The sequence below is a fragment of the Anomaloglossus baeobatrachus genome, chromosome 9, assembly GCF_048569485.1.
Source record: "Anomaloglossus baeobatrachus isolate aAnoBae1 chromosome 9, aAnoBae1.hap1, whole genome shotgun sequence".
Classification (NCBI taxonomy): Eukaryota; Metazoa; Chordata; class Amphibia; order Anura; family Aromobatidae; genus Anomaloglossus; species Anomaloglossus baeobatrachus.
In genome coordinates, this window is record NC_134361.1 from 205,517,565 (window position 1) to 205,544,319 (window position 26,755).

The following is a 26,755-nucleotide window of genomic DNA, read 5'->3' on the forward strand; positions in this document are numbered from 1 at the left end:
GAGCCCACCCCATACATGTGCATCCTGATATCTAACGATATCTTGTCGCAGATTCAGAAAAAAACAAAACAAAACACATTGGTGCCTATGGGTGAAATCTGTTCGTGTACTTCCGATGGACGGTTACACCAGGAAATCCTCTCCATGTACAGTGTCCATAGGAAACTCATAAGTGACGTGATCAAAGCCCTGACAGGGTCAGTCACAGGCCCTTTAAATCTATCCTCTGAAAGGACAGAAGGGCATGTCTTACCTCGTGAACCCGATTCCAGCAGTCTGTCTCTGGCCGGTTCTGGTTCAGTTTGATCTGATTGAGGCTGGGTTTCTGGTGTAAGCTGCCGGCGTTCTCCTTCGCCCAGTCGTCCACCAGTTTATGTAGATCGTCGGTAAACAGGCTCTTCTTCTCAGAGACCGACTGCTGGCAGGCGTCCGAGTTACTCTCGCTGCATTGGTGATCTGAATTAAAAAGAGAGAAAAATACAAGGTGAGACCATGCATGAACAACTTAGTTTGCCTATCCATTACCTGCCTGTACAATGATAGCGGCCATGTCTACAATATATCCACACAGGGGGTTAATCAATGTAAATGACAATGCTCCAACCCCTTCACGACCGGCCGATTTTTTGCTTTCCGTTTTTTTTTTCGCCATTCCTCTTCCGAGACACGTAACTTTAATTTTTCAGTCAATATGACCATATGAGGGCTCATTTGTTTTGTGGGACGAGTTGTACTTTAAATTGCAAAAAAAAAACAAACGGATTTTTGTGTACTCACCGTAAAATAGTTTTCTCTTAGCCATCATTGGGGGACACAGGACCATGGGTGTTATGCTGCCTATCCATAGGAGGACACTAAGTAGATGCAAAAAGCATAGCTTCTCCTCTGCAGTATACACCCCCTGGCCGGGCCAGGCAACCTCCGTTTTAGTACACAAGCAGTAGGAGAAAAAAAGAAAAAAAGTAAAAACTTTTCAACGGAGGAACATGAGGAAAAAAAAAAGAGTCATAACCAAATAAGGTACTGAGAGAACCAAGGCCCAACAGGGTGGGTGCTGTGTCCCCCAATGATGGCTAAGAGAAAACGATTTTACGGTGAGTACACAAAAAAAGAGAATTTTGTTTACTTACTGTAAATTCTTTTTCTTATAGTTCCGTATTGAGAGACCCAGACCATGGGTGTTTAGCTTCTGCCTCCGGAGGGGACACAAAGTACTACACTTAAAAGTGTAGCTCCTCCCTCTGAGCCTATACACCCCCTGGTAGCCAGTCCTAGCCAGTTTAGTGCAAAAGCTGAAGTAGAATAGCCACCCACAAGTAGAACAGAGCAAGAGCCGAAACAACCGGAGACTCTGTCCACGACAACAGCCGGTGATAACACGCGGAACAAGAAATTGCTAACAGGCAACAGGGAGGGAGCTGGGTCTCCCAATACGGAACTATAAGAAAAAGAATTTACAGTAAGTAAACAAAATTCTCTTTTTCTTTATCGTTCCTTTGGGAGACCCAGACCATGGGACGCTCCAAAGCTGTCCCTGGGTGGGAATAAACAGAAAAACTAAGAAGTAGGCAGAACCTAACTTCACAAATGGGCGACAGCCCGCCTGAAGGATGCGTCTGCCCAAGCTCGCATCTGCCGAAGCATGAGCATGCACTTGGTAGTGCTTCGAGAAGGTATGCAGGCTAGTCCAAGTGGCAGCCTGACAGACTTGTTGAGCCGTAGCCTGGTGCCTGAAAGCTCAAGAGGCACCGACAGCTCTGGTCGAGTGTGCCTTGATCCCCGGCGGGGGAGGCACCCGAGTACTCTGGTAGGCGTCCGAAATGGTCGATCTAATCCAACGGGTTAAGGTCGGCTTAGAAGCAGGGAGGCCCTTGCGCCGACCTGTGGTTAGCACAAAAAGAGAGGTGCACCGCCTAAGCGCAGCGGTGCGAGACACATAGATCCGGAGAGCACGCACCAGATCCAGAGTATGCACCGTTTTTTCAAAGCGATGAACAGGAGCCGGACAGAAGGAAGGTAGGGTAATGTCCTGGTTAAGGTGGAAAGGAGAAACCACCTTAGGGAGAAAGTCCGGAGTCGGACGGAAGACCACCTTGTCTTGATTAAAGACTAGAAAAGGTGACTCCGAAGAGACTGCAGCCAAATCAGAAACTCTCCTGAGAGAAGTTATGGCAACCAGAAAGGCCACCTTCTGAGAAAGACAACACAAAGAAACCTCCCTAAGAGGCTCAAAAGGGGGTTTCTGCAATACCGTGAGGACCAAGTTAAGGTCCCAGGGATCCAAGGGCCGCCGATAAGGCGGAATGATGTGAGGCGCGCCCTGCATGAAGGTGCGGACCTGAGCCAGCCGAGCGAGACACCGCTGGAACAGAACTGACAGAGCTGAGACTTGTCCCTTGAGAGAGTTGAGGGACAGTCCTAGCTGCAGACCGGACTGTAGAAAAGACAGAAGGGTCGGCAAGGAGAATGGCCAAGGAGGATGGTCGGTAGAGCGACACCAGGACAGGAAAATTTTCCAAGTCCTGTGATAGATCTTAGCGGAGGAAGACTTACGGGCCAGAGTCATAGTGGAGATGACTTCAGGAGGGATACCAGAAGCCGTCAAAATCCAGGACTCAAGAGCCACGCCGTCAATTTGAGAGCCGCAGAATTCGGGCGGAAAAACGGATCTTGCGAGAGTAGGTTTGGACGGTCCGGGAGATGCCACGGCATCTCTACGGACAGATGGAGCAGGTCTGGATACCAAGCTCGCCTGGGCCAGTCCGGTGCAATGAGGATGACTCGACGGCCCTCCATTCTGATCTTGCGCAGGACTCTGGGCAAGAGAGCTAGAGGGGGAAACACGTAGGACAGACGAAACTGGGACCAGTCTTGAACCAGAGTGTCCGCGGCGAAGGCCTGAGGATCGTCGCCACCGTCCACGGTTTGACGGCTGAGATAATCTGCCTCCCAGTTTTCCACGCCTGGGATGTGGACTGCGGATATGGTGGACTTTGAGTCCTCCGCCCATTGAAGGATGCGTTGTACCTCCATCATTGCCAGACGGCTGCGTGTCCCGCCTTGGTGATTGATGTAGGCAACCGCTGTCGCGTTGTCCGACTGGACTCGAATGTGCTTGCCCGCCAACAGGTGGTGAAAGGCTACGAGAGCTAGAAGAACAGCCCTGATTTCCAGCACATTGATCGAGAGGGCTGATTCGGACGGAGTCCAAGTGCCCTGTGCTCGGTGGTGGAGAAATACTGCTCCCCAGCCGGAGAGGCTGGCATCCGTGGTGAGAATCACCCAAGACGGGGCCAGGAAGGAGCGCCCTTGGGACAGAGAGAGGGGCCGAAGCCACCACTGAAGAGAGCTCCTGGTCTGTGGCGACAGAGCCACTAACCTGTGTAAGGAGGAAGGCCGCTTGTCCCAACAGCGGAGAATGTCCAGCTGCAGGGGGCGCAGATGGAACTGGGCAAAGGGAACAGCCTCCATGGAGGCCACCATTTGACCCAGCACCTGCATCAGACGCCTGAGGGTATAACGGCGGGGCCTCAGCAGAGAGCGCACCGCTAGCTGGAGTGACTGCTGTTTGACTAAGGGCAACTTCACAAGTGCCGGCAAAGTCTCGAACTGCATCCCTAGGTACGTGAGACTCTGGGTCGGAGTCAGAGTGGATTTGGGAAGATTGACAAGCCACCCGAATTGGGGTAGAGTGGCGAGAGTGAGCGAGACACTCCACTGACAGTCTGCGCTGGATGAAGCCTTGACTAGAAGGTCGTCCAGGTAAGGAATCACTGCCAACCCCTGGAGGTGCAGAACCGCAATCACTGCTGCCATGACCTTGGTGAATACCCGAGGGGCTGTGGCTAACCCGAAGGGGAGAGCCACGAATTGGAAATTATCTTCTCCTATTGCAAAACGTAGCCAACGCTGGTGTGAAACTGCAATTGGCACATGCAGATAGGCATCTCTGATGTCGATGGATGCCAGGAAATCCCCTTGGGTCATTGAGGCAATGACTGATCGCAGAGACTCCATGCGAAAAATGCCGCACCTGAACATGCTTGTTGAGAAGCTTGAGATCCAGGATGGGCCGGAAGGAACCGTCCTTTTTGGGAACTAACAGAGAACAATAGAGAGGGGTGTTTAATGCCGCGCCAAAGGATCACTTGCTCAGATAGTCAGACCAATGTCACTTTATTTTCATCCAGGTCTACGCGTTTCAGGAGCACCTGCTCCCTTCCTCAGGACCGTCAGTATACAGATAACATCAAATCTATCTCACAAAAGATCAGACATACAATAAATAGCCATAGTGACGTCATAGGGCCATCCCTCTAAAGAAAAAAACAGGCGGGGAACGAGGTGCCACGTTGTCAGTTATGACGTGTTAAGCAGATTTTGTGGATATATACAAAAAACATAACATTTAGAACAGTAGAAAGATCGTAAACATAGACATCTCTCATAGAAAAAGAAACCAATGAAAAAACCAAAAAAACAAGAATAAAACACACAAATTGTGTATCAAAAAAGTATACATCAACGTACGCATAACCGTTGATTCACAATTGATAATGCAAATACTGAATGTGGAATACACCGGGATCAAACCCGGGGTAGTGAGGGCGCAAAGGAATATACTAATAGGTGTGTGTTGAATTAAATATCGAGGGGGAAACACTGTGATAGTGTGTGTCGCCACCCGGGAGTGCACGGTTTTAATCAAAAAAAGGGGGGTTGTGATTTACTATATCAGCACAAAGTGCAGGTGATATCGTGGAAACAAGCGGACAAGGAGAAGACCAGGAGGGATTCTACAGGAATCAAGATTCAAGACCGCAGTTTACTATCGGGCAGAAGCGTGGGAAAAAAACGAACCACGCATGCGTCCCAGGTCTGTGCTGGGAACCGAAGGTTAAACAAGTTCAAGACCGTGGGAAAAAAACTCATAGCGCATGCGTGATCATCGAAAACACCCAGTACTCGCCTAGGATAGCGAAAAAAGGGGGACAGCATATAACTAGGAAAAAAAACGGCAGCCGTACAAGACCAGGGCATACCCTAGGCAGCTTATAATAAGCAAAAATATAGAACAAGGGAAAAAAATGCGGAAGAACACAAAACAGAGATGTGAGAAAGGTACCAATGCCGGTTATACCGAAAACAGTAATCCATACTCAAAAGAAGGGAATTTTGTTACTTACCGTAAATTCCTTTTCTTCTAGCTCCTATTGGGAGACCCAGACGATTGGGTGTATAGCTATGCCTCCGGAGGCCACACAAAGCATTACACTAAAAAGTGTAAGGCCCCTCCCCTTCTGGCTATACACCCCCCGTGGGAACACGGGCTGCTCAGTTTTAGTGCTAAAGCAAGAAGGAGGAAAGCCAATAACTGGTTTAAACAAATTCACTCCGAAGTAACATCGGAGAACTGAAAACCGTTCAACATGAACAACATGTGTACCCGAAAAAAACCAACAATCCCGAAGGACAACAGGGCGGGTGCTGGGTCTCCCAATAGGAGCTAGAAGAAAAGGAATTTACGGTAAGTAACAAAATTCCCTTCTTCTTCGGCGCTCCATTGGGAGACCCAGACGATTGGGACGTCCAAAAGCAGTCCCTGGGTGGGTAAAGAAATACCTCATGTTAGAGCTGCAAAGACAGCCTTCCCCTACGGGGAGGTAACTGCCGCCTGCAGGACTCTTCTACCTAGGCTGGCGTCCGCCGAAGCATAGGTATGCACCTGATAATGTTTGGTGAAAGTGTGCAGACTCGACCAGGTAGCTGCCTGGCACACCTGTTGAGCCGTAGCCTGGTGTCGTAATGCCCAGGACGCACCCACGGCTCTGGTAGAGTGGGCCTTCAGCCCTGATGGAACCGGAAGCCCAGCAGAACGGTAGGCTTCAAGAATTGGTTCTTTGATCCATCGAGCCAGGGTGGCTTTTGAAGCCTGCGACCCTTTGCGCTTACCAGCGACAAGGACAAAGAGTGCATCCGAGCGGCGCAGGGGCGCCGTGCGGGAAATGTAGATTCTGAGTGCTCTCACCAGATCTAACAAATGTAAATCCTTTTCATACCGAAGAACTGGATGAGGACAAAAGGAAGGCAAGGAGATATCCTGATTAAGATGAAAAGAGGATACCACCTTAGGGAGAAACTCCTGAATGGGGCGCAGCACTACCTTGTCCTGGTGGAACACCAGGAAGGGAGCCTTGGATGACAGCGCTGCTAGCTCAGACACTCTCCGAAGAGACGTGACCGCCACTAGAAAGACCACTTTCTGTGAGAGACGAGAAAGTGAAACCTCCCTCAGAGGCTCGAAGGGCGGCTTCTGGAGAGCAACTAGTACCCTGTTTAGATCCCATGGATCTAACGGCCGCCTGTACGGAGGGACGATATGACAAACCCCCTGCAGGAACGTGCGCACCTGAGAAAGTCGTGCTAGACGCTTCTGAAAAAACACGGATAGTGCCGAGACTTGCCCTTTAAGGGAGCCGAGCGACAAGCCCTTTTCCAACCCAGATTGCAGGAAGGAAAGAAAAGTAGGTAACGCGAATGGCCAGGGGGGATACTCCTTGTGCAGAGCACCAGGATAAGAAAATCCTCCACGTTCTGTGGTAGATCTTAGCAGAAGTGGACTTCCTAGCCTGTCTCATGGTGGCAACGACTCCTTGGGATAATCCTGAAGACGCTAGGATCCAGGACTCAATGGCCACACAGTCAGGTTCAGGGCCGCAGAATTCCGATGGAAAAACGGCCCTTGGGACAGTAAGTCTGGTTGGTCTGGTAGTGTCCACGGTTGGCCGACCGTGAGATGCCACAGATCCGGGTACCACGACCTCCTCGGCCAGTCTGGGGCGACGAGTATGACGCGGCTGCAATCGGATCTGATCTTGCGTAGCACTCTGGGCAAGAGTGCCAGAGGTGGGAACACATAAGGGAGCCGGAACTGCGACCAATCTTGCACTAAGGCGTCTGCCGCCAGAGCTCTTTGATCGCGAGACCGCGCCATGAACGTCGGGACCTTGTTGTTGTGCCGCGACGCCATTAGGTCGACGTCCGGCACCCCCCAGCGGCGACAGATTTCCTGAAAAACGTCCGGGTGAAGGGACCATTCCCCTGCGTCCATACCCTGGCGACTGAGGAAGTCTGCTTCCCAGTTTTCTACGCCCGGGATGTGAACCGCTGATATGGTGGATGCTCTGTCCTCCACCCACAACAGAATCCGCCGGACTTCCTGGAAGGCTTGCCGACTGCGTGTCCCTCCTTGGTGGTTGATGTATGCCACCGCTGTGGAGTTGTCCGACTGAATTCGGATCTGATTTCCTTCCAGCCACTGCTGGAAGGCTAGTAGGGCAAGATACACTGCCCTGATTTCCAGACATTGATCTGAAGGGTGGACTCCTGCTGAGTCCACGTCCCTTGAGCCCTGTGGTGGAGAAAAACTGCTCCCCACCCTGACAGGCTCGCGTCTGTCGTGACCACTGCCCAGGATGGGGGTAGGAATGATCTTCCCTGTGATAATGAGGTGGGAAGAAGCCACCATTGCAGAGAGTCCTTGGCCGTCTGGGAAAGGGAGACTTTCCTGTCCAGGGAAGTTGACTTCCCGTCCCATTGGCGGAGAATGTCCCATTGAAGTGGGCGCAGATGAAACTGTGCAAACGGGACTGCCTCCATTGCTGCCACCATCTTCCCTAGGAAGTGCATGAGGCGCCTTAAGGAGTGCGACTGACCCTGAAGGAGAGACTGTACCCCTGTCTGCAGTGACCGCTGCTTGTCCAGCGGAAGCTTCACTATCGCTGAGAGAGTATGACACTCCATGCCAAGATACGTTAGTGATTGAGTCGGTGACAGATTTGACTTTGAAAAGTTGATGATCCACCCGAAAGTCTGGAGAGTCTCCAGCGCAACATTCAGGCTGTGTTGGCATGCCTCTTGAGAGGGTGCTTTGACAAGTAGATCGTCCAAGTAAGGGATCACCGAGTGTCCCTGGGAGTGCAAGACTGCTACCACTGCCGCCATGACCTTGGTGAAAACCCGTGGGGCTGTCGCCAGACCAAATGGCAGAGCTACGAACTGGAGATGTTCGTCTCCTATCACAAAACGTAGAAAACGTTGGTGCTCTGTAGCAATCGGCACGTGGAGATAAGCATCTTTGATGTCTATTGATGCAAGGAAATCTCCTTGAGACATTGAGGCAATGACGGAGCGGAGGGATTCCATCCGGAACCGCCTGGCGTTCACATGCTTGTTGAGCAGCTTTAGGTCCAGAACAGGACGGAACGAGCCGTCCTTTTTTGGAACCACGAAGAGATTGGAGTAAAAACCTTGCCCTTGTTCCTGAAGAGGAACAGGGATCACCACTCCTTCTGCTCTTAGTGAGCCCACCGCCTGCAGAAGAGCATCTGCTCGGTCGGGATGTGGGGAAGTTCTGAAGAACCGAGGCGGAGGACGAGAACTGAACTCTATCCTGTACCCGTGAGACAAAATGTCTGTTACCCACCGGTCCTTGACCTGTGGCAGCCAAATGTCGCAAAAGCGGGAGAGCCTGCCACCGACCGAGGATGCGGAGGGAGGAGGCCGAAAGTCATGAGGCAGCCGCCTTGGAAGCGGTTCCTCCGGTTGCTTTCTTGGGGCGTGAGTGAGCCCGCCAGGAATCTGAGCCCCTTTGCTCCTTCTGAGTCCCTTTGGACGAGGAGAATTGGGCCTTGCCGGAGCCTCGAAAGGACCGAAACCTCGACTGCCACCTCCTTTGTTGAGGTTTGCTTGATCTGGGCTGGGGTAAGGAGGAGTCTTTACCCTTGGACTGTTTAATGATTTCAGCCAATTGCTCACCAAACAGTCTGTCTACAGATAGTGGCAAGCTGGTTAAACATTTTTTGGAAGCAGAATCCGCTTTCCACTCTTTTAACCACAAGGCTCTGCGCAAAACCACCGAGTTGGCAGACGCCATGGAGGTACGGCTCGTAGAGTCCAGGACAGCGTTGATAGCATAGGTCGCAAACGCAGACATTTGCGAAGTTAAGGACTCCACTCGCGGCACTGCTGGACGTATGATAGAGTCCACCTGTGCCAGACCAGCTGAAATAGCTTGGAGAGCCCACACGGCCGCGAATGCTGTGCAAACGACGCGCCGATAGCTTCATAGACAGATTTCAACCAAAGGTCCATCTGTCTGTCATTGGCATCTTTAAGTGAAGCCCCATCCTCCACTGCCACTATGGATCTAGCCGCAAGCCTGGAGATTGGGGGATCCACCTTTGGACACTGGGTCCAGCGTTTGACCACGTCAGGGGGAAAAGGATAACGTGTATCCTTAAGACGTTTGGAGAAACGCTTGTCTGGATAAGCATGGTGTTTCTGGACTGCTTCTCTGAAGTCAGCGTGGTCCAGAAAAGTACTCAGTTTACGCTTGGGATATATGAAATGGAACTTCTCCTGCTGTGCAGCTGCCTCTTCTGCTGAAGGGGCTGGGGGAGAAATATCCAACAGTCTATTGATGGCCGCTATAAGGTCATTTACCATGGCGTCACCATCAGGAGTATCCAGATTGAGAGCGGTCTCAGGATTAGACTCCTGATCACCCTCCTCTGTCTCATCACGCAGAGACTCGTCTCGCTGAGACCCTGACCAGCGTGATGACGTGGAGGGTCTCTCCCAGCGAGCTCGCTTAGGCTGCCTGGGACTGTCATCTGAGTCAGAGCCTTCAGCCTGAGATGCCTGGGACCCCCTTGAAGCACGGATTAACTCCAACTGAGGGGGACCGGGGAACATTGACGCAGCAGTGTCCATGGTCTGAGTAACTGGCCTGGCCTGCAAGGTCTCTAGGATTTTTGTCATAGTGACAGACATCTTGTCAGCAAAAACTGCAAACTCTGTCCCCGTCACCGGGACAGGGTTCACCGGTGACTCTGCCTGGGCCACTACCACCATAGACTCCGGCTGACGAAGTGGCACAGGGACCGAACATTGCACACAATGGGGGTCTTTGGAACCTGCCGGTAGATCAGCCCCACAAGCGGCACAAGCAGCGTATACAGCCTGTGTCTTGGCACCCTTGCGTTTTGCGGATGACATGTTGTCGTCTCCTCAGAGCAATATAGGGTATACAGCCAAGAAGCGACCTTACAGTGCAATATATATATATATGGTATAGAGAAAAAAATACACCAATATAACACTGTGGCACTAGTGGGGCCAGCACTAATGTGCTGCTTACCGCCCGCTTAACGCGGGTGTGTGGTCGCCAGAAATCCCTTGTCTGGGTCTCCCAGAGCCTGCGTCCGTTCTCCAGCCAGACTGCATGTAGGAATGGCTGCCGGCGTCCTGTGGAGAGGGGCGGGCCCTGGGCGTGTGCAGACAAAGTGCGGGAAACCTGCGTCCCACTGTGCTCAGTGAGAGGGCTGGAGTATGTAAATAAGACTCCAGCCCTCAGCGCTGACTATCGTACAGCGTCTCTCCCTTGCCCTGATTGACAGGGTGGGGGCGGGAACGAAGCGGAGCTAGGCCGCAAAAGCCGGGGACTAGATTTATAAGCGCCGCCGTCGTAAAAGCACGGTCGGCGCTAAGTCCCCGGCGCACCACAAGTCTCAGCCGCGCCGCCGCTCCAGGGGCGGCCGGCGCGGCAGTCCCCAACACATAAAGTCCCTCAGAGAAACTGCAGTGACTGTAACCCCAGCGCGCAGCGCTACTGTCCCCGGCGCACTAGCACACCCAGCAAGTCTGGAGTGTGCGCGGCCTGTCCATACGGGGACACAGAGTACCTGAATGTTGCAGGGCCTTGTCCCTGAACGGTACCCAGCTCCGTATCCAGCAGGTTCTACGGGTCTGTGGATGGAGCCCGGCCTCAGGGCTTGGGGGCCGGTAAGATCCCACTTCCTCAGAGCCCCTCAGGGGGATGGGGAAGGAAAGCAGCATGTGGGCTCCAGCCTCCGTACCCACAATGGGTACCTCAACCTTAACAAACACCGCCAATAGGAATGGGGTGAGAAGGGAGCATGCTGGGGGCCCTAGTATGGGCCCTCTTTTCTTCCATCCGATATAGTCAGCAGCTACTGCTGACTAAACAGTGGAGCTATGCGTGGATGTCTGACCTCCTTCGCACAAAGCTTGAAAACTGAGCAGCCCGTGTTCCCACGGGGGGTGTATAGCCAGAAGGGGAGGGGCCTTACACTTTTTAGTGTAATGCTTTGTGTGGCCTCCGGAGGCAGTGCTATACACCCAATCGTCTGGGTCTCCCAATGGAGCGCCGAAGAAAAAGGGGGGGTTTAGTGCAATGAGTGAAGGGAAAAAAATGTGTATATATATAGGTACGGGATAAAGAAGAATGGGAAGGGGTCCTCATAAACCCGACGACAGTCCAACAAACTAAAAGTGAAATAATAGGCATGTGAAAATATATATAAATCCGGTCATGTGATAGTGACCACCCTGAAAAAACAATTGGAACCAATTGTTATACGTGCACACAAAGAAGAAACGTGTACAGGATATACACGCATAATTAAAAACACCAAAGGAATAAACATATATATCACTGCATATGTGTAAAGGTAAAATCAAAGGTTCAAATAACCGACGGTAAGAGGAAGAAATAAATAAGCTAAAACCATCAGACCTGGTCATAAAATCATATAAAACATGCGATTCAACAATAGGGCTAATCATAATGAATAAAAACATACAATTAAAACCAAAATAAATATATATATATATGCACTTAAAAAATATATATATATATATAAAACAATAGGTAAAAAGAAGGGAATTTTGTTACTTACCGTAAATTCCTTTTCTTCTAGCTCCTATTGGGAGACCCAGACGATTGGGTGTATAGCTACTGCCTCCGGAGGCCACACAAAGCATTACACTAAAAAGTGTAAGGCCCCTCCCCTTCTGGCTATACACCCCCAGTGGGATCACTGGCTCACCAGTTTTAGTGCAAAAGCAAGAAGGAGGAAAGCCAATAACTGGTTTAAACAAATTCACTCCGAGTAACATCGGAGAACTGAAAAAACCGTTCAACATGAACAACATGTGTACCCGAAAAAACCCAAAAATCCCGAAGGACAACAGGGCGGGTGCTGGGTCTCCCAATAGGAGCTAGAAGAAAAGGAATTTACGGTAAGTAACAAAATTCCCTTCTTCTTCGGCGCTCCATTGGGAGACCCAGACGATTGGGACGTCCAAAAGCTGTCCCTGGGTGGGTAAAGAAATACCTTATGTTAGAGCTGCGAAGACAGCCCTCCCCTACGGGGAGGCAACTGCCGCCTGCAGGACTCTTCTACCTAGGCTGGCGTCCGCCGAAGCATAGGTATGCACCTGATAATGTTTGGTGAAAGTGTGCAGACTCGACCAGGTAGCTGCCTGGCACACCTGTTGAGCCGTAGCCTGGTGTCGCAATGCCCAGGACGCACCCACGGCTCTGGTAGAATGGGCCTTCAGCCCTGATGGAACCGGAAGCCCAGCAGAACGGTAGGCTTCAAGAATTGGTTCTTTGATCCATCGAGCCAGGGCGGCCTTAGAAGCCTGCGACCCTTTGCGCTTACCAGCGACAAGGACAAAGAGTGCATCCGAACTGCGCAAGGGCGCCGTGCGGGAAATGTAGATTCTGAGTGCTCTCACCAGATCTAACAAATGTAAATCCTTCTCATACCGATGAACTGCATGAGGACAAAACGAAGGCAAAGAGATATCCTGATTAAGATGAAAAGAGGATACCACCTTCGGGAGAACTCCTGAATGGGGCGCAGCACTACCTTGTCCTGGTGGAAGACCAGGAAGGGAGTCTTGGATGACAGCGCTGCCAGCTCAGACACTCTCCGAAGAGATGTGATCGCTACCAGAAAAGCCACTTTCTGGGATAGTCTAGAAAGTGAAACCTCCCTCAGAGGCTCGAAGGGCGGCTTCTGGAGGGCAACTAGTACCCTGTTCAGATCCCATGGATCTAACGGCCGCTTGTACGGGGGTACGATATGGCAAACCCCCTGTAGGAACGTGCGCACCTTAGGAAGGCGTGCCAAACGCCTCTGAAAAAAGACGGATAGCGCCGATACCTGACCTTTAAGGGAGCCGAGCGCCAAACCTTTTTCTAACCCAGATTGCAGGAAAGAAAGAAAGGTAGGCAATGCAAATGGCCAGGGAGACACTCCCTGAGCAGAGCACCAGGATAAGAATATCCTCCACGTTCTGTGGTTCTTAGCGGACGTGGGCTTCCTAGCCTGTCTCATGGTGGCAACGACCCCGTGGAATAATCCTGAAGACGCTAGGATCCAGGACTCAATGGCCACACAGTCAGGTTCAGGGCCGCAGAATTCCGATGGAAAAACGGCCCTTGGGACAGTAAGTCTGGTCGGTCTGGTAGTGCCCACGGTTGGCCGACCGTGAGCTGCCACAGATCCGGATACCACGCCCTCCTCGGCCAGTCTGGGGCGACGAGTATGACGCGGCTGCAATCGGATCTGATCTTGCGTAGCACTCTGGGCAAGAGTGCCAGAGGTGGAAACACATAAGGGAGCCGGAACTGCGACCAATCTTGCACTAGGGCGTCTGCCGCCAGCGCTCTTTGATCGCGAGACCGTGCCATGAAGGTTGGGACCTTGTTGTTGTGCCGGGACGCCATTAGGTCGACGTCCGGCCTTCCCCAGCGGCGACAGATTTCCTGAAACACGTCCGGGTGAAGGGACCATTCCCCTGCGTCCATGCCCTGGCGACTGAGGAAGTCTGCTTCCCAGTTTTCTACGCCGGGGATGTGAACTGCGGATATGGTGGAGGCCGTGGCTTCCACCCACATCAGAATCCGCCGGACTTCCTGGAAGGCTTGCCGACTGCGTGTCCCTCCTTGGTGATTGATGTATGCCACCGCTGTGGAGTTGTCCGACTGAATTCGGATCTGCTTTCCTTCCAGCCACTGCTGGAAGGCTAGTAGGGCAAGATACACTGCTCTGATTACCAGAACATTGATCTGAAGGGTGGACTCCTGCTGAGTCCACGTACCCTGAGCCCTGTGGTGGAGAAAAACTGCTCCCCACCCTGACAGACTCGCGTCTGTCGTGACCACCGCCCAAGACGGTGGTAGGAAGGATCTTCCCTGTGATAATGAGGTGGGAAGAAGCCACCATTGCAGAGAGTCCTTGCCGTCTGTGAAAGGGATACTTTCCTGTTCAGGGATGTTGACTTCCCGTCCCATTGGCGGAGAATGTCCCATTGAAGTGGACGCAGATGAAACTGCGCAAACGGAACCGCCTCCATTGCCGCCACCATCTTCCCGAGGAAGTGCATGAGGCGTCTTAAGGAGTGCGACTGACCTTGAAGGAGAGTCTGCACCCCAGTCTGTAGTGACCGCTGCTTGTCCAGCGGAAGCTTCACTATCGCTGAGAGGGTATGAAACTCCATGCCAAGATACGTTAGTGATTGGGTCGTGACAGGTTTGACTTTGAGAAGTTGATGATCCACCCGAACGTCTGGAGAGTCTCCAGCGCAACATTCAGGCTGAGTTGGCATGCCTCTTGAGAGGGTGCCTTGACAAGTAGATCGTCCAAGTAAGGGATCACAGAGTGTCCCTGTGAGTGCAAGACTGCTACCACTGCCGTCTTGACCTTGGCGAACACCCGTGGGGCTGTCGCCAGCCCGAATGGCAGAGCTACGAACTGAAGATGGTCGTTTCCTATCACGAAACGTAGAAAAACATTGGTGCTCTGTAGCAATCGGCACGTGGAGATAAGCATCTTTGATGTCTATTGATGCTAGGAAATTTCCTTGAGACATTGAGGCAATGACGGAGCGGAGGGTATCATCCGGAACCGCCTGGCCTCCACGTGCTTGTTGAGCAGTTTTAGGCCCAGAACGGAACGGAAAGAGCCATCCTTTTTTGGCACCACAACCAGATTGGAGGAAAACCGTGTCTTGTTCCTGAAGAGGAACCGGGATTACCACTCCTTCTGCCTGCAGAAGAGCATCTGCTCGGTGGGGAGGTGGGGACGTTCTGAAGAATCGAGTCGGAGGACGAGAACAGAACTCTGTCCTGTGCACGTGGGCACACTGTCCCTCACCCACCGGTCTGTGACCTGTGGCAGCTAAATGTCGCCAAAGGCGAGCGAGTCTGCCATCAACCGCGGATGCGGAGAGATGAGAGAGCTGAGAGTCATGAGGAGACCGCCTTGGTAGCGGTTCCTCCGGCTGCCTTCCTTGGGCGTGATTGAGCCCGGCCGGAAGCTGAGCCCCTCTGAGGCTTTTCAGCCCTTTTGGACGAGGACAATTGGGACCTGCCCGAGCCTGGGAAGGACCGAAACCTCGACTGTCCTTCCAGGACAGCATTAATAGGGTAAGTCGCAATGCAGACATTGCGAGGTTACGGACGCCCCTGCGGCACAGATGTACATGTGCTCAAGACCAGCTGCGCAAGAACAGCTGAAAAGCTTAGGGTGCCCATACGGCTGTGAATGCCGGAGCAACCGACACGCCGATAGCCTCATAGACAGATTTCAACCAGAGTCCATCTGTCTGTCAATGGCATCTTTAAGTGAAGTCCCATTTCCACTGCAACTATGGCTCTAGCCGCAAGCCTGGAGATTGGAGAATCCACCTTTGGACCCTGGGTCCAATGCTTGACCACGTCAGGGGGAAAGGGATAACGTGTATCCTTAATAAGTTTGGAGAAAACTTTTATCTGGGAAGCGTGGTGTTCCTGGACTGCTTCTCTGAAGTCAGTGTGGCCAGAACAATACTCAATATACGTTTGAGCTACTGAAATGGGACTTCTCCTGCTGTGAAGCTGACTCCTCCGCTGGGGGAGCTGAGGGAGAAAAGATCCAACATTCCATTGATGGACGCTATAGGATCATTCCTTATGGCGTCACCATCCGGTGTATCCGGAGTGAGAGCGGTGTCAGGATCAAAGTCCTGATGAGCTACGTCTGCCTCATCATACAGAGAGTCTTCCTGGGACCCCCCCGGAGCACCGATTTTATTCCAAATGAGGGTGGCCAGGGAGCAATGATCCAGATTGCCCATGGCCTGTCCGGACTGCAAGTCTCTATCCCATTGCAACTCCGTCCCTGTCCTTGGACAGGGTTGAGAGGTGGTTCCTTTGGCCACGTCAAGTAGAGACCCCGGCTGACCAAGTGCTACAGGGGAGCATTGCACACAATGGGGTTCAGTGCCGTGGAACAGTATCACATGCAGTAAAAACAGCATCGAAAGCCTGTGTTGCTTATATGCTGCTGCCGACTAGCCATCTAGGAGTATAGAGCCAAGAATGGCGACCGTACAGTGCAATGTATAGCATACAAGCATAAAGTACAAATGAACACTGCAGCACATGCAATACAAGCAGCATAGAAAGCCTGTGCCTTGGCACCCCTGCTTTTCTGCTGCTGTAGACTAGCCATCTAGGGGAATATAGCCCAGAATAGCGACCATACAGTGCAATGTATAGCATACAAGCATAAGTACAAATGAACACTGCAACACCTGCAATACAAGCAGCATAGAAAAAAACCTGTGCCTCAGCACCCTTGCTTTTCTGCTGCTGTAGTCTAGCCATTCTATGGCGAATATAGCCAAGACTAGCGACCGTACAGTGCAGTGTATAGCATACAAGCATAAATACACATGAACACCTCAGTACATGCAATACAAGCAGCATAGAAAGCCTGTGCCTTAGCACCCTTGCTTTCCTGCTGCTGATGTGTCGCCATCTAAGAGGGCATATAGCCAAAAATAGCGACCTATGCAGTGTAAGCATAAAATACAAATGGACAACTGCGGTATTTAGTGTGAGCACTTCAGGTGCCGCTTACCGCCCGCCTATAAGCGGGTGTGTGGTCGCCCTAGTCCTGTGCCTGGTTGCCCAGAGTCCGTTCTCTCAGCTCGGACTGCAGGAATGGCTGCCGGCGTCCTTCTCCAGCTCGTGTGAGTAGGGGCGGGCCGTGGGCGTGCCCCAAGTCAGAGCGGGAAACCGGCGTCCCACAGTGTCCAGTGAGAGGGCTGGAGCATGTAAATAAGGCTCCAGCCCTCGGCGCTGCTGATTGTACAGCGTCTCTCCCCTACCCTGATTGACAGGGTGGGGGCGGGAACGAAGCGGAGCTAGGCCGCAAAAGCCGGGGACTGGATTTATAAGCGCCGCCGCCGTAAAAGCGCGGTCGGCGCTAAGTCCCCGGCGCACTACAAGTCCCAGCCGCGCCGCCGCTCCCGGAGCGTCCGGCGCGGTAGTTCCCAATACATAAAGTCACTCAGCTAGGCTGCAGTGACTGTAACCCTTTACTGTCCCCGGCGCACTAGCACACCCAGCAAGTCTGGAGTGTGCTGTGCCTGTGTGTACGGGGACACAGAGTACCTGAATGGTGCAGGGCCATGTCCCTGAACGGTACCCAGCTCCGTATCCAGCAGGTTCAATGGGTCTGTGGATGGAGCCCGGCCTCAGGGCTTTGGGGCCGGTAAGATCCCACTTCCTCAGAGCCCCTCAGGGGGATGGGGAAGGAAAACAGCATGTGGGCTCCAGCCTCCGTACCAGCAATAGGTACCTCAACCTTACAAACCACAAGCGGGGTGAGAAGGGAGCATGCTGGGGGCCCTATATGGGCCCTCTTTTCTTCCATCCGATATAGTCAGCAGCTACTGCTGACTAAACAGTGGAGCTATGCGTGGATGTCTGACCTCCTTCGCACAAAGCCGAAAACTGGTGAGCCAGTGATCCCACTGGGGGTGTATAGCCAGAAGGGGAGGGGCCTTACACTTTTTAGTGTAATACTTTGTGTGGCCTCCGGAGGCAGTAGCTATACACCCAATCGTCTGGGTCTCCCAATGGAGCGCCGAAGAAGAAGGGAATTTTGTTACTTACCGTAAATTCCTTTTCTTCTAGCTCCTATTGGGAGACCCAGACGATTGGGTGTATAGCTACTGCCTCCGGAGGCCACACAAAGCATTACACTAAAAAGTGTAAGGCCCCTCCCCTTCTGGCTATACACCCCCAGTGGGATCACTGGCTCACCAGTTTTAGTGCAAAAGCAAGAAGGAGGAAAGCCAATAACTGGTTTAAACAAATGCACTCCGAGTAACATCGGAGAACTGAAAAACCGTGCAACATGAACAACATGTGTACCCGAAAAAACCCAAAAATCCCGAAGGACAACAGGGCGGGTGCTGGGTCTCCCAATAGGAGCTAGAAGAAAAGGAATTTACGGTAAGTAACAAAATTCCCTTCTTCTTCGGCGCTCCATTGGGAGACCCAGACGATTGGGACGTCCAAAAGCTGTCCCTGGGTGGGTAAAGAATACCTCATGTTAGAGCTGCGAAGACAGCCCTCCCCTACGGGGAGGCAACTGCCGCCTGCAGGACTCTTCTACCTAGGCTGGCGTCCGCCGAAGCATAGGTATGCACCTGATAATGTTTGGTGAAAGTGTGCAGACTCGACCAGGTAGCTGCCTGGCACACCTGTTGAGCCGTAGCCTGGTGTCGTAATGCCCAGGACGCACCCACGGCTCTGGTAGAATGGGCCTTCAGCCCTGATGGAACCGGAAGCCCAGCAGAACGGTAGGCTTCAAGAATTGGTTCTTTGATCCATCGAGCCAGGGTGGCCTTAGAAGCCTGCGACCCTTTGCGCTTACCAGCGACAAGGACAAAGAGTGCATCCGAACGGCGCAGGGGCGCCTTGCGGGAAATGTAGATTCTGAGTGCTCTCACCAGATCTAACAAATGTAAATCCTTCTCATACCTATGAACTGCATGAGGACAAAGAGAAGGCAAAGAGATATCCTGATTAAGATGAAAAGAGGATACCACCTTAGGGAGAAACTCCTGAATGGGGCGCAGCACTACCTTGTCCTGGTGGAACACCAGGAAGGGAGCCTTGGATGACAGCGCTGCCAGCTCAGACACTCTCCGAAGAGACGTGATCGCTACCAGAAAGGCCACTTTCTGTGATAGTCGTGAAAGGGAAACCTCCTTCAGAGGTTCGAAGGGCGGCTTCTGGAGAGCAACTAGTACTCTGTTTAGATCCCATGGATCTAATGGCCGCCTGTACGGAGGGACGATATGACAAAACGCCCTGCAGGAACGTACGCACTTTAGACAGTCGTGCTAGACGCTTCTGAAAAAACACGGATAGTGCTGAGACTCGCCCTTTAAGGGAGCCGAGCGACAAGCCCTTTTCCAACCCGGCTTGCAGGAAGGAAAGAAGATTAGGTAACTGGAATGGCCAGGGGGATACTCCTTGTGCAGAGCACCAGGATAAGAAAATCTTCCACGTTCTATGGTAGATCTTAGCAGACGTGGACTTCCTAGCCTGTCTCATGGTGGCCACAACCCCTTGGGATAATCCTGAAGACGCTAGGATCCAGGATTCAATGGCCACACAGTCAGGTTCAGGGCCGCAGAATTCCGATGGAAAAACGGCCCTTGGGACAGTAAGTCTGGTCGGTCTGGTAGTGCCCACGGTTTGCCGACCGTGAGATGCCACAGATCCGGGTACCACGCCCTCCTCGGCCAGTCTGGGGCGACGAGTATGACGCGGCTGCAATCGGATCTGATCTTGCGTAGCACTCTGGGTAAGAGTGCCAGAGGTGGAAACACATAAGGGAGCCGGAACTGCGACCAATCTTGTACTAGGGCGTCTGCCGCTAGAGCTCTTTGATCGCGAGACCGCGCCATGAAGGCCGGAACTTTGTTGTTGTGCCGAGACGCCATTAGATCGACGTCCGGCACCCCCCAGCGGCGACAGATTTCCTGAAACACGTCCGGGTGAAGGGACCATTCCCCTGCGTCCATGCCCTGGCGACTGAGGAAGTCTGCTTCCCAGTTTTCTACGCCCGGGATGTGAACTGCGGATATGGTGGAGTTGTCCGACTGAATTCGGATCTGCTTTCCTTCCAGCCACTGCTGGAAGGCTAGTAGGGCAAGATACACTGCTCTGATTTCCAGAACATTGATCTGAAGGGTGGACTCCTGCTGAGTCCACGTACCCTGAGCCCTGTGGTGGAGAAAAACTGCTCCCCACCCTGACAGACTCGCGTCTGTCGTGACCACCGCCCAAGACGGTGGTAGGAAGGATCTTCCCTGTGATAATGAGGTGGGAAGAAGCCACCATTGCAGAGAGTCCTTGGCCGTCTGTGAAAGGGATACTTTCCTGTTCAGGGATGTTGACTTCCCATCCCATTGGCGGAGAATGTCCCATTGAAGTGGACGCAGATGAAACTGCGCAAACGGAACCGCCTCCATTGCCGCCACCATCTTCCCGAGGAAGTGCATGAGGCGTCTTAAGGAGTGCGACTGACCTTGAAGGAGAGTCTGCACCCCAGTCTGTAGTGACCGCTGCTTGTCCAGCGGAAGCTTCACTATCGCTGAGAGGGGGTGAAACTCCATGCCAAGATACGTTAGTGATTGGGTCGGTGACAGGTTTGACTTTGAGAAGTTGATGATCCACCCGAACCTCTGGAGAGTCTCCAGCGCAACATTCAGGCTGAGTTGGCATGCTTCTTGAGAGGGTGCCTTGACAAGTAGATCGTCCAAGTAAGGGATCACAGAGTGTCCCTGTGAGTGCAAGACTGCTACCACTGCCGCCATGACCTTGGTGAACACCCGTGGGGCTGTCGCCAGACCGAATGGCAGAGCTACGATGGTCGTCTCCTATCACGAAACGTAGAAAACAGTGGTGCTCTGTAGCAAACGGCACGTGGAGATAAGCATGTTTGATGTCTATTGATGATAGGAAATTTCCTTGAGACATTGAGGCAATGACGGAGCGGAGGGTTTCATCCGGAACCGCCTGGCCTCCACGTGCTTGTTGAGCAGTTTTAGGTCCAGAACGGAACGGAAAGAGCCATCCATTTTTGGCACCACAACCAGATTGGAGGAAAACCGTGTCTTGTTCCTGAAGAGGAACAGGGATTACCACTCCTTCTGCCTGCAGAAGAGCATCGGCTCGGTGGGGAGGTGGGGACGTTCTGAAGAATCGAGTCGGAGGACGAGAACAGAACTCTGTCCTGTGCACGTGGGCACAATGTCCCTCACCCACCGGTCTGTGACCTGTGGCAGCTAAATGTCGCCAAAGGCGAGCAAGTCTGCCATCAACCGCGGATGCGGAGAGATGAGAGAGCTGAGAGTCATGAGGAGACCGCCTTGGGAGCGGTTTCTCCGGCTGCCTTCCTTGGGCGTGATTGAGCCCGGCCGGAAGCTGAGCCCCTCTGAGGCTTTTCAGCCCTTTTGGACGAGGACAATTGGGACCTGCCCGAGCTTGGGAAGGACCGAAACCTCGACTGTCCTTCCAGGACAGCATTCATAGGGTAAGTCGCAATGCAGACATTGCGAGGTTACGGACGCCCCTGCGGCACAGATGTACATGTGCTCAAGACCAGCTGCGCAAGAACAGCTGAAAAGCTTAGGGTGCCCATACGGCTGTGAATGCCAGAGCAACCGACACGCCGATAGCCTCATAGACAGATTTCAACCAGAGTCCATCTGTCTGTCAATGGCATCTTTAAGTGAAGTCCCATCTCTACTGCAACTATGGCTCTAGTCGCAAGCCTGGAGATTGGAGAATCCACCTTTGGACCCTGGGTCCAGCGCTTGATCACGTCAGGGGGAAAGGGATAACGTGTATCCTTAATACGTTTGGAGAAAACGCTTATCTGGTAAGCGTGGTGTTCCTGGACTGCTTCTCTGAAGTCAGCGTGGCCAGAAAAAAACTCAATATACGTTTGAGCTACTGAAATGGGACTTCTCCTGCTGTGAAGCTGACTCCTCCGCTGGGGGAGCTGAGGGAGAAAGATCCAACATTCCATTGATGGACGCTATAGGATCATTCCTTATGGCGTCACCATCCGGTGTATCCGGATTGAGAGCGGTGTCAGGATCAAAGTCCTGATGAGCTACGTCTGCCTCATCATACAGAGAGTCTTCCTGGGACCTCTCCCGGAGCACCGATTTTATCCCAAATGAGGGTGGCCAGGGAGCAATGATCCAGATTGCCCATGGCCTGTCCGGACTGCAAGTCTCTATCCCATTGCAACTCCGTCCCTGTCCTTGGACAGGGTTGACAGATGGTTCCTTTGGCCACGTCTAGTAGAGACCCCCGGCTGACCAAGTGCTACAGGGGAGCATTGCACACAATGGGGTTCAGTGCCGTGGAACAGTATCACATGCAGTAAAAACAGCATCGAAAGCCTGTGTTGCTTATATGCTGCTGCCGACTAGCCATCTAGGAGTATAGAGCCAAGAATGGCGACCGTACAGTGCAATGTATAGCATACAAGCATAAAGTACAAATGAACACTGCAACACCTGCAATACAAGCAGCATAGAAAAAACCTGTGCCTCAGCACCCTTGCTTTTCTGCTGCTGTAGTCTAGTCATTCTAGGCGAATATAGCCAAGACTAGCGACCGTACAGTGCAGTGTATAGCATACAAGCATAAATACACATGAACACCTCAGTACATGCAATACAAGCAGCATAGAAAGCCTGTGCCTTAGCACTCCTGCTTTCCTGCTGCTGATGTGTCGCCATCTAAGAGGGCATATAGCCAAAAATAGCGACCTATGCAGTGTAAGCATAAAATACAAATGGACAACTGCGGTATTTAGTGGGGTCAGTACTTCAGGTGCCGCTTACCGCCCGCCTATAAGCGGGTGTGTGGTCGCCCTAGTCCTGTGCCTGGTTGCCCAGAGTCCGTTCTCTCAGCTCGGACTGCAGGAATGGCTGCCGGCGTCCTTCTCCAGCTCGTGTGAGTAGGGGCGGGCCGTGGGCGTGCCCCAAGTCAGAGCGGGAAACCGGCGTCCCACAGTGTCCAGTGAGAGGGCTGGAGCATGTAAATAAGGCTCCAGCCCTCGGCGCTGCTGATTGTACAGCGTCTCTCCCCTACCCTGATTGACAGGGTGGGGGCGGGAACGAAGCGGAGCTAGGCCGCAAAAGCCGGGGACTGGATTTATAAGCGCCGCCGCCGTAAAAGCGCGGTCGGCGCTAAGTCCCCGGCGCACTACAAGTCCCAGCCGCGCCGCCGCTCCCGGAGCGTCCGGCGCGGTAGTTCCCAATAAATAAAGTCAGTCAGCTAGGCTGCAGTGACTGTAACCCTTTACTGTCCCCGGCGCACTAGCACACCCAGCAAGTCTGGAGTGTGCTGTGCCTGTGTGTACGGGGACACAGAGTACCTGAATGGTGCAGGGCCATGTCCCTGAACGGTACCCAGCTCCGTATCCAGCAGGTTCAATGGGTCTGTGGATGGAGCCCGGCCTCAGGGCTTTGGGGCCGGTAAGATCCCACTTCCTCAGAGCCCCTCAGGGGGATGGGGAAGGAAAGCAGCATGTGGGCTCCAGCCTCCGTACCAGCAATAGGTACCTCAACCTTACAAACCACAAGCGGGGTGAGAAGGGAGCATGCTGGGGGCCCTATATGGGCCATCTTTTCTTCCATCCGATATAGTCAGCAGCTACTGCTGACTAAACAGTGGAGCTATGCGTGGATGTCTGACCTCCTTCGCACAAAGCAGAAAACTGGTGAGCCAGTGATCCCACTGGGGGTGTATAGCCAGAAGGGGAGGGGCCTTACACTTTTTAGTGTAATGCTTTGTGTGGCCTCCGGAGGCAGTAGCTATACACCCAATCGTCTGGGTCTCCCAATGGAGCGCCGAAGAAAATAAAAGATATAGTTTTTTTTTTTTTAAAAAAAATTTTTTTTTGTTTTTTTTATTTTTTTATATAAAACAGAGGAGGTGGTATTCAATACAAACCACTGACACCACAATAAAAATAAATGTGAAATAAATTAGGTAGTGCTCCTAATCCACCACTAAAACACAATAAAATTATCAATGAAATAGATCCGTCACCTCATTTAAGCCCCGAGGTTTAAGGGTATTGAGCCTATAGATCCAATAGGTTTCTTTTCTACCCAGAACTTCCAACCTGTTAGGGTTATGTGCAGGTATCTGGTCAATAGGGGTGACTTTTAATTTAATTTTTTTATTATGATAAATGGTAGTATGACGGGACAACCCATGAAGCATGTAACCCACTTTAATGTTATGCCTGTGGGAGTTAATTCTGTTATGTAGGGCTTGAATCGTTCTCCCTACATAACGCTTCCCACAGTCGCACTCAATCAAATAAATGACATGGTCCGATTGACAATTCAGATGACCCTGTATCGGAAAATCCATATCCCCCGAGTCAGATCCAAAGGAGACCCTACCATGTTGGATTGATTTGCAGCACAAACAATTTTTGGTCAGACATCTATACGACCCGGAAGGTTTATTAGTATTGATATTATTATTAATAGTGCTGGAGGAACTCTTCAGTCTGCTCGGGGCTAGCTGATTCTTTAGGTTGGAAGCCCTGCGAAAAGTGATTCCAGGATGAGTGGGTAAAACATCTTTGAGGAAAGGGTCATTGCGTAATATAGACCAATGTTTCTTTAATATCCCTCTGATGGCATCTCCATCACTACTAAACGTCGTTAAGAAATTGGATGCAAACTTATCCTTGGGGACAGATTTACTATCTGAATCAGCAGCTGCAGGGGAAGGGGCACCCTGCCCCTGATGTCTATTATCCTGATACGCTTTTTTTAAAACAGTCAAAGGGTATTTTTTATATAGAAATCTCTCTTTTAAAACCAAAGATTGCTCCTTAAAATCATTGTCTAATGTACAATTTCTCCTGATTCTTTGGTACTGATTTTTAGGAATGTTGAGTAACCACTTATCATAGTGATTACTACTAAAATCAATATATCCGTTGCAATCCACTTTCTTAAAAAAGGTTTTTGTCAGGATGGAGCCTTCAGTATGAGAAATGGTCAGATCCAGAAAATTAATAGAAGTCTGATCCACAGTGGGTGAAAATCTCAAACCCCAGGTATTATTCTCTATACCCTCTAGAAAAGGAGCGAGATTGTTCTCAATATTGTCCCAAATAATGAATAGGTCGTCTATATACCTCTTATAAACGACCACGTGTTTGAATAGTTAAGAAGAATAAATAAACAATGTTTCAAAAAGCCCCATAACCAGATTCGCAAATGTAGGTGCTGCTTTTGAACCCATGGCCACGCCACAGCACTGGTGATAGATCCTGTCTTGGAAAGTAAAAAAGTTATTTTTGGAAATAAATTCCATACTATCAAGAATGAACTTTTTTTGCTCAGTTGGTAAACGATCATCCATCTCTAAGTATTGCCTAAAACATTCAAGACCGAGGTCGTGGGGGATATTCGTATACAGAGAGGCGACGTCAAGGGTCAAGAAAAGAAACGAATCCTTCCATACAATGGTTTTCAAAACATTTATAAGTTGACCCTTGACGTCTTGACCCTTGACGTCGCCTCTCTGTATACGAATACGACCTCGGTCTTGAATGTTTTAGGCAATACTTAGAGATGGATGATCGTTTACCAACTGAGCAAAAAAAATTCATTCTTGATAGTATGGAATTTATTTATACACCCCTGTACTACTGAAGCCTGATGCCGAATGGCCCACGAAGCGCCAACTGCTCGCGTGGAATGAGCCCGCAGCCCACTAGGAATGGGCTTGAGTTGCAAGCGGTAGACTTCCTGGATCGCAGAGCGAATACAGCGAGCCAGAGTCGCCTTTGAAGCTGCATCATCTTTCTTAGGCCTTTCAGGAATGACAAACAAGGAGTCCATGTTTCTAAAGAGGCTGTCATGGATACGTAATATCTGAGAGCCCTCACAAGGTCTAGCGAACGTAGAGACTTATCCACCCTATGGACTGGGTGTGGACAAAAGGAAGGCAGAACTATATCCTCGTTCAATTGAAACGGGGAAGTAACCTTCAGAAGAAAATCTGGAAGGGGGCGTAGAACCACCTTATTCTGGTGAAAGATCAGAAAGGGTACGCGGCAAGAGTGCTGCCAGTTCCAAAACTTGTCTGATGGACGTAATCACCACTAAGAATGTTATCTTCCAGGAGAGAAGAGCAAGATAAGATTCCTTAAGAGGTTCAAAAGGGGGACCTCTGGAGACCGTCCAAAACGAGATTGAGGTCCCATGGCTCCAGCGACCGTTTGTACGGGGGAACTATATGGGAAACGCCCTGGAGGAAGGTCTTGACTTGCGGATTGCAAGCTAGACGGCATTGATAGAATATTGAGAGAGAAACCTGCCCCTTAACGGAGCTGAGGGCCAACCCCTTTTGCAACCTGACTGCAAAAAAAAAAAAAAAAAAATCAAAAAGGGAAAGTTTTCCACGTACGGTGGTAAATACGGGATGAAGGCCGGCTTTCGGGCACTGATCATGGTGGAGATGACCGCGGGAGAGAATCTCGCTCTTGTTAAAGTCTAGGTCTCAATGGCCAGGCCGTCAGCTTCAGGGCTCTGAAGTTCTAATGGGAAATGAGCTATTGGGTCACCAGGTCTGGGATGCTTAAGAGGCGTCATGAGCAATTGTACTAATTCGACGTCCCAGGCGCGCCTGGGCCAGTCCGGTGCTATTAGTATCACCGGAACTTCTGCCTTGATCTTCCTGATTACTCGCGACAGCAGGGGCAGAGCTGGAAATATGTAAAGTAGACGGAAGCGACTTCAGGAGGAGACTAGAGCATCCGCGCCGATGGACTGCGGGTCGCGTGACCTAGCTAAGAACGCGGGTACCTTTGCGTTCAACCTTGAGGCCATTAGATCCACGTCTGGTGTGCCCCAGCGAGTGCAGATTTGTGGGAACACTTCTGGGTGGAGAAACTACTCTCCAGCAGCCAGGCCTTGGTGACGTAGAAGGTCCGCCGCCCAGTTCTCTACTACCGGTATGTGTACCGCTGAAATC

General features: G+C 51.5%; 1 protein-coding gene across 1 annotated transcript in view; it reads right to left on the bottom strand.

Moving 5' to 3' along the window:
• Nucleotides 1–123: 123 nt before the first annotated feature.
• Nucleotides 124–26,755, bottom strand: part of WNK3 (WNK lysine deficient protein kinase 3) — a 194,566-nt gene continuing 167,934 nt past the window's right edge. Inside the window, exons 23-24 of the mRNA XM_075324920.1 lie at nucleotides 254–456; nucleotides 124–189 (exon numbers count right to left, since the gene is read on the bottom strand). Coding sequence (XP_075181035.1) covers nucleotides 124–189; nucleotides 254–456 — 269 coding nt within the window. The remainder of the gene's footprint in view (nucleotides 190–253; nucleotides 457–26,755) is intronic.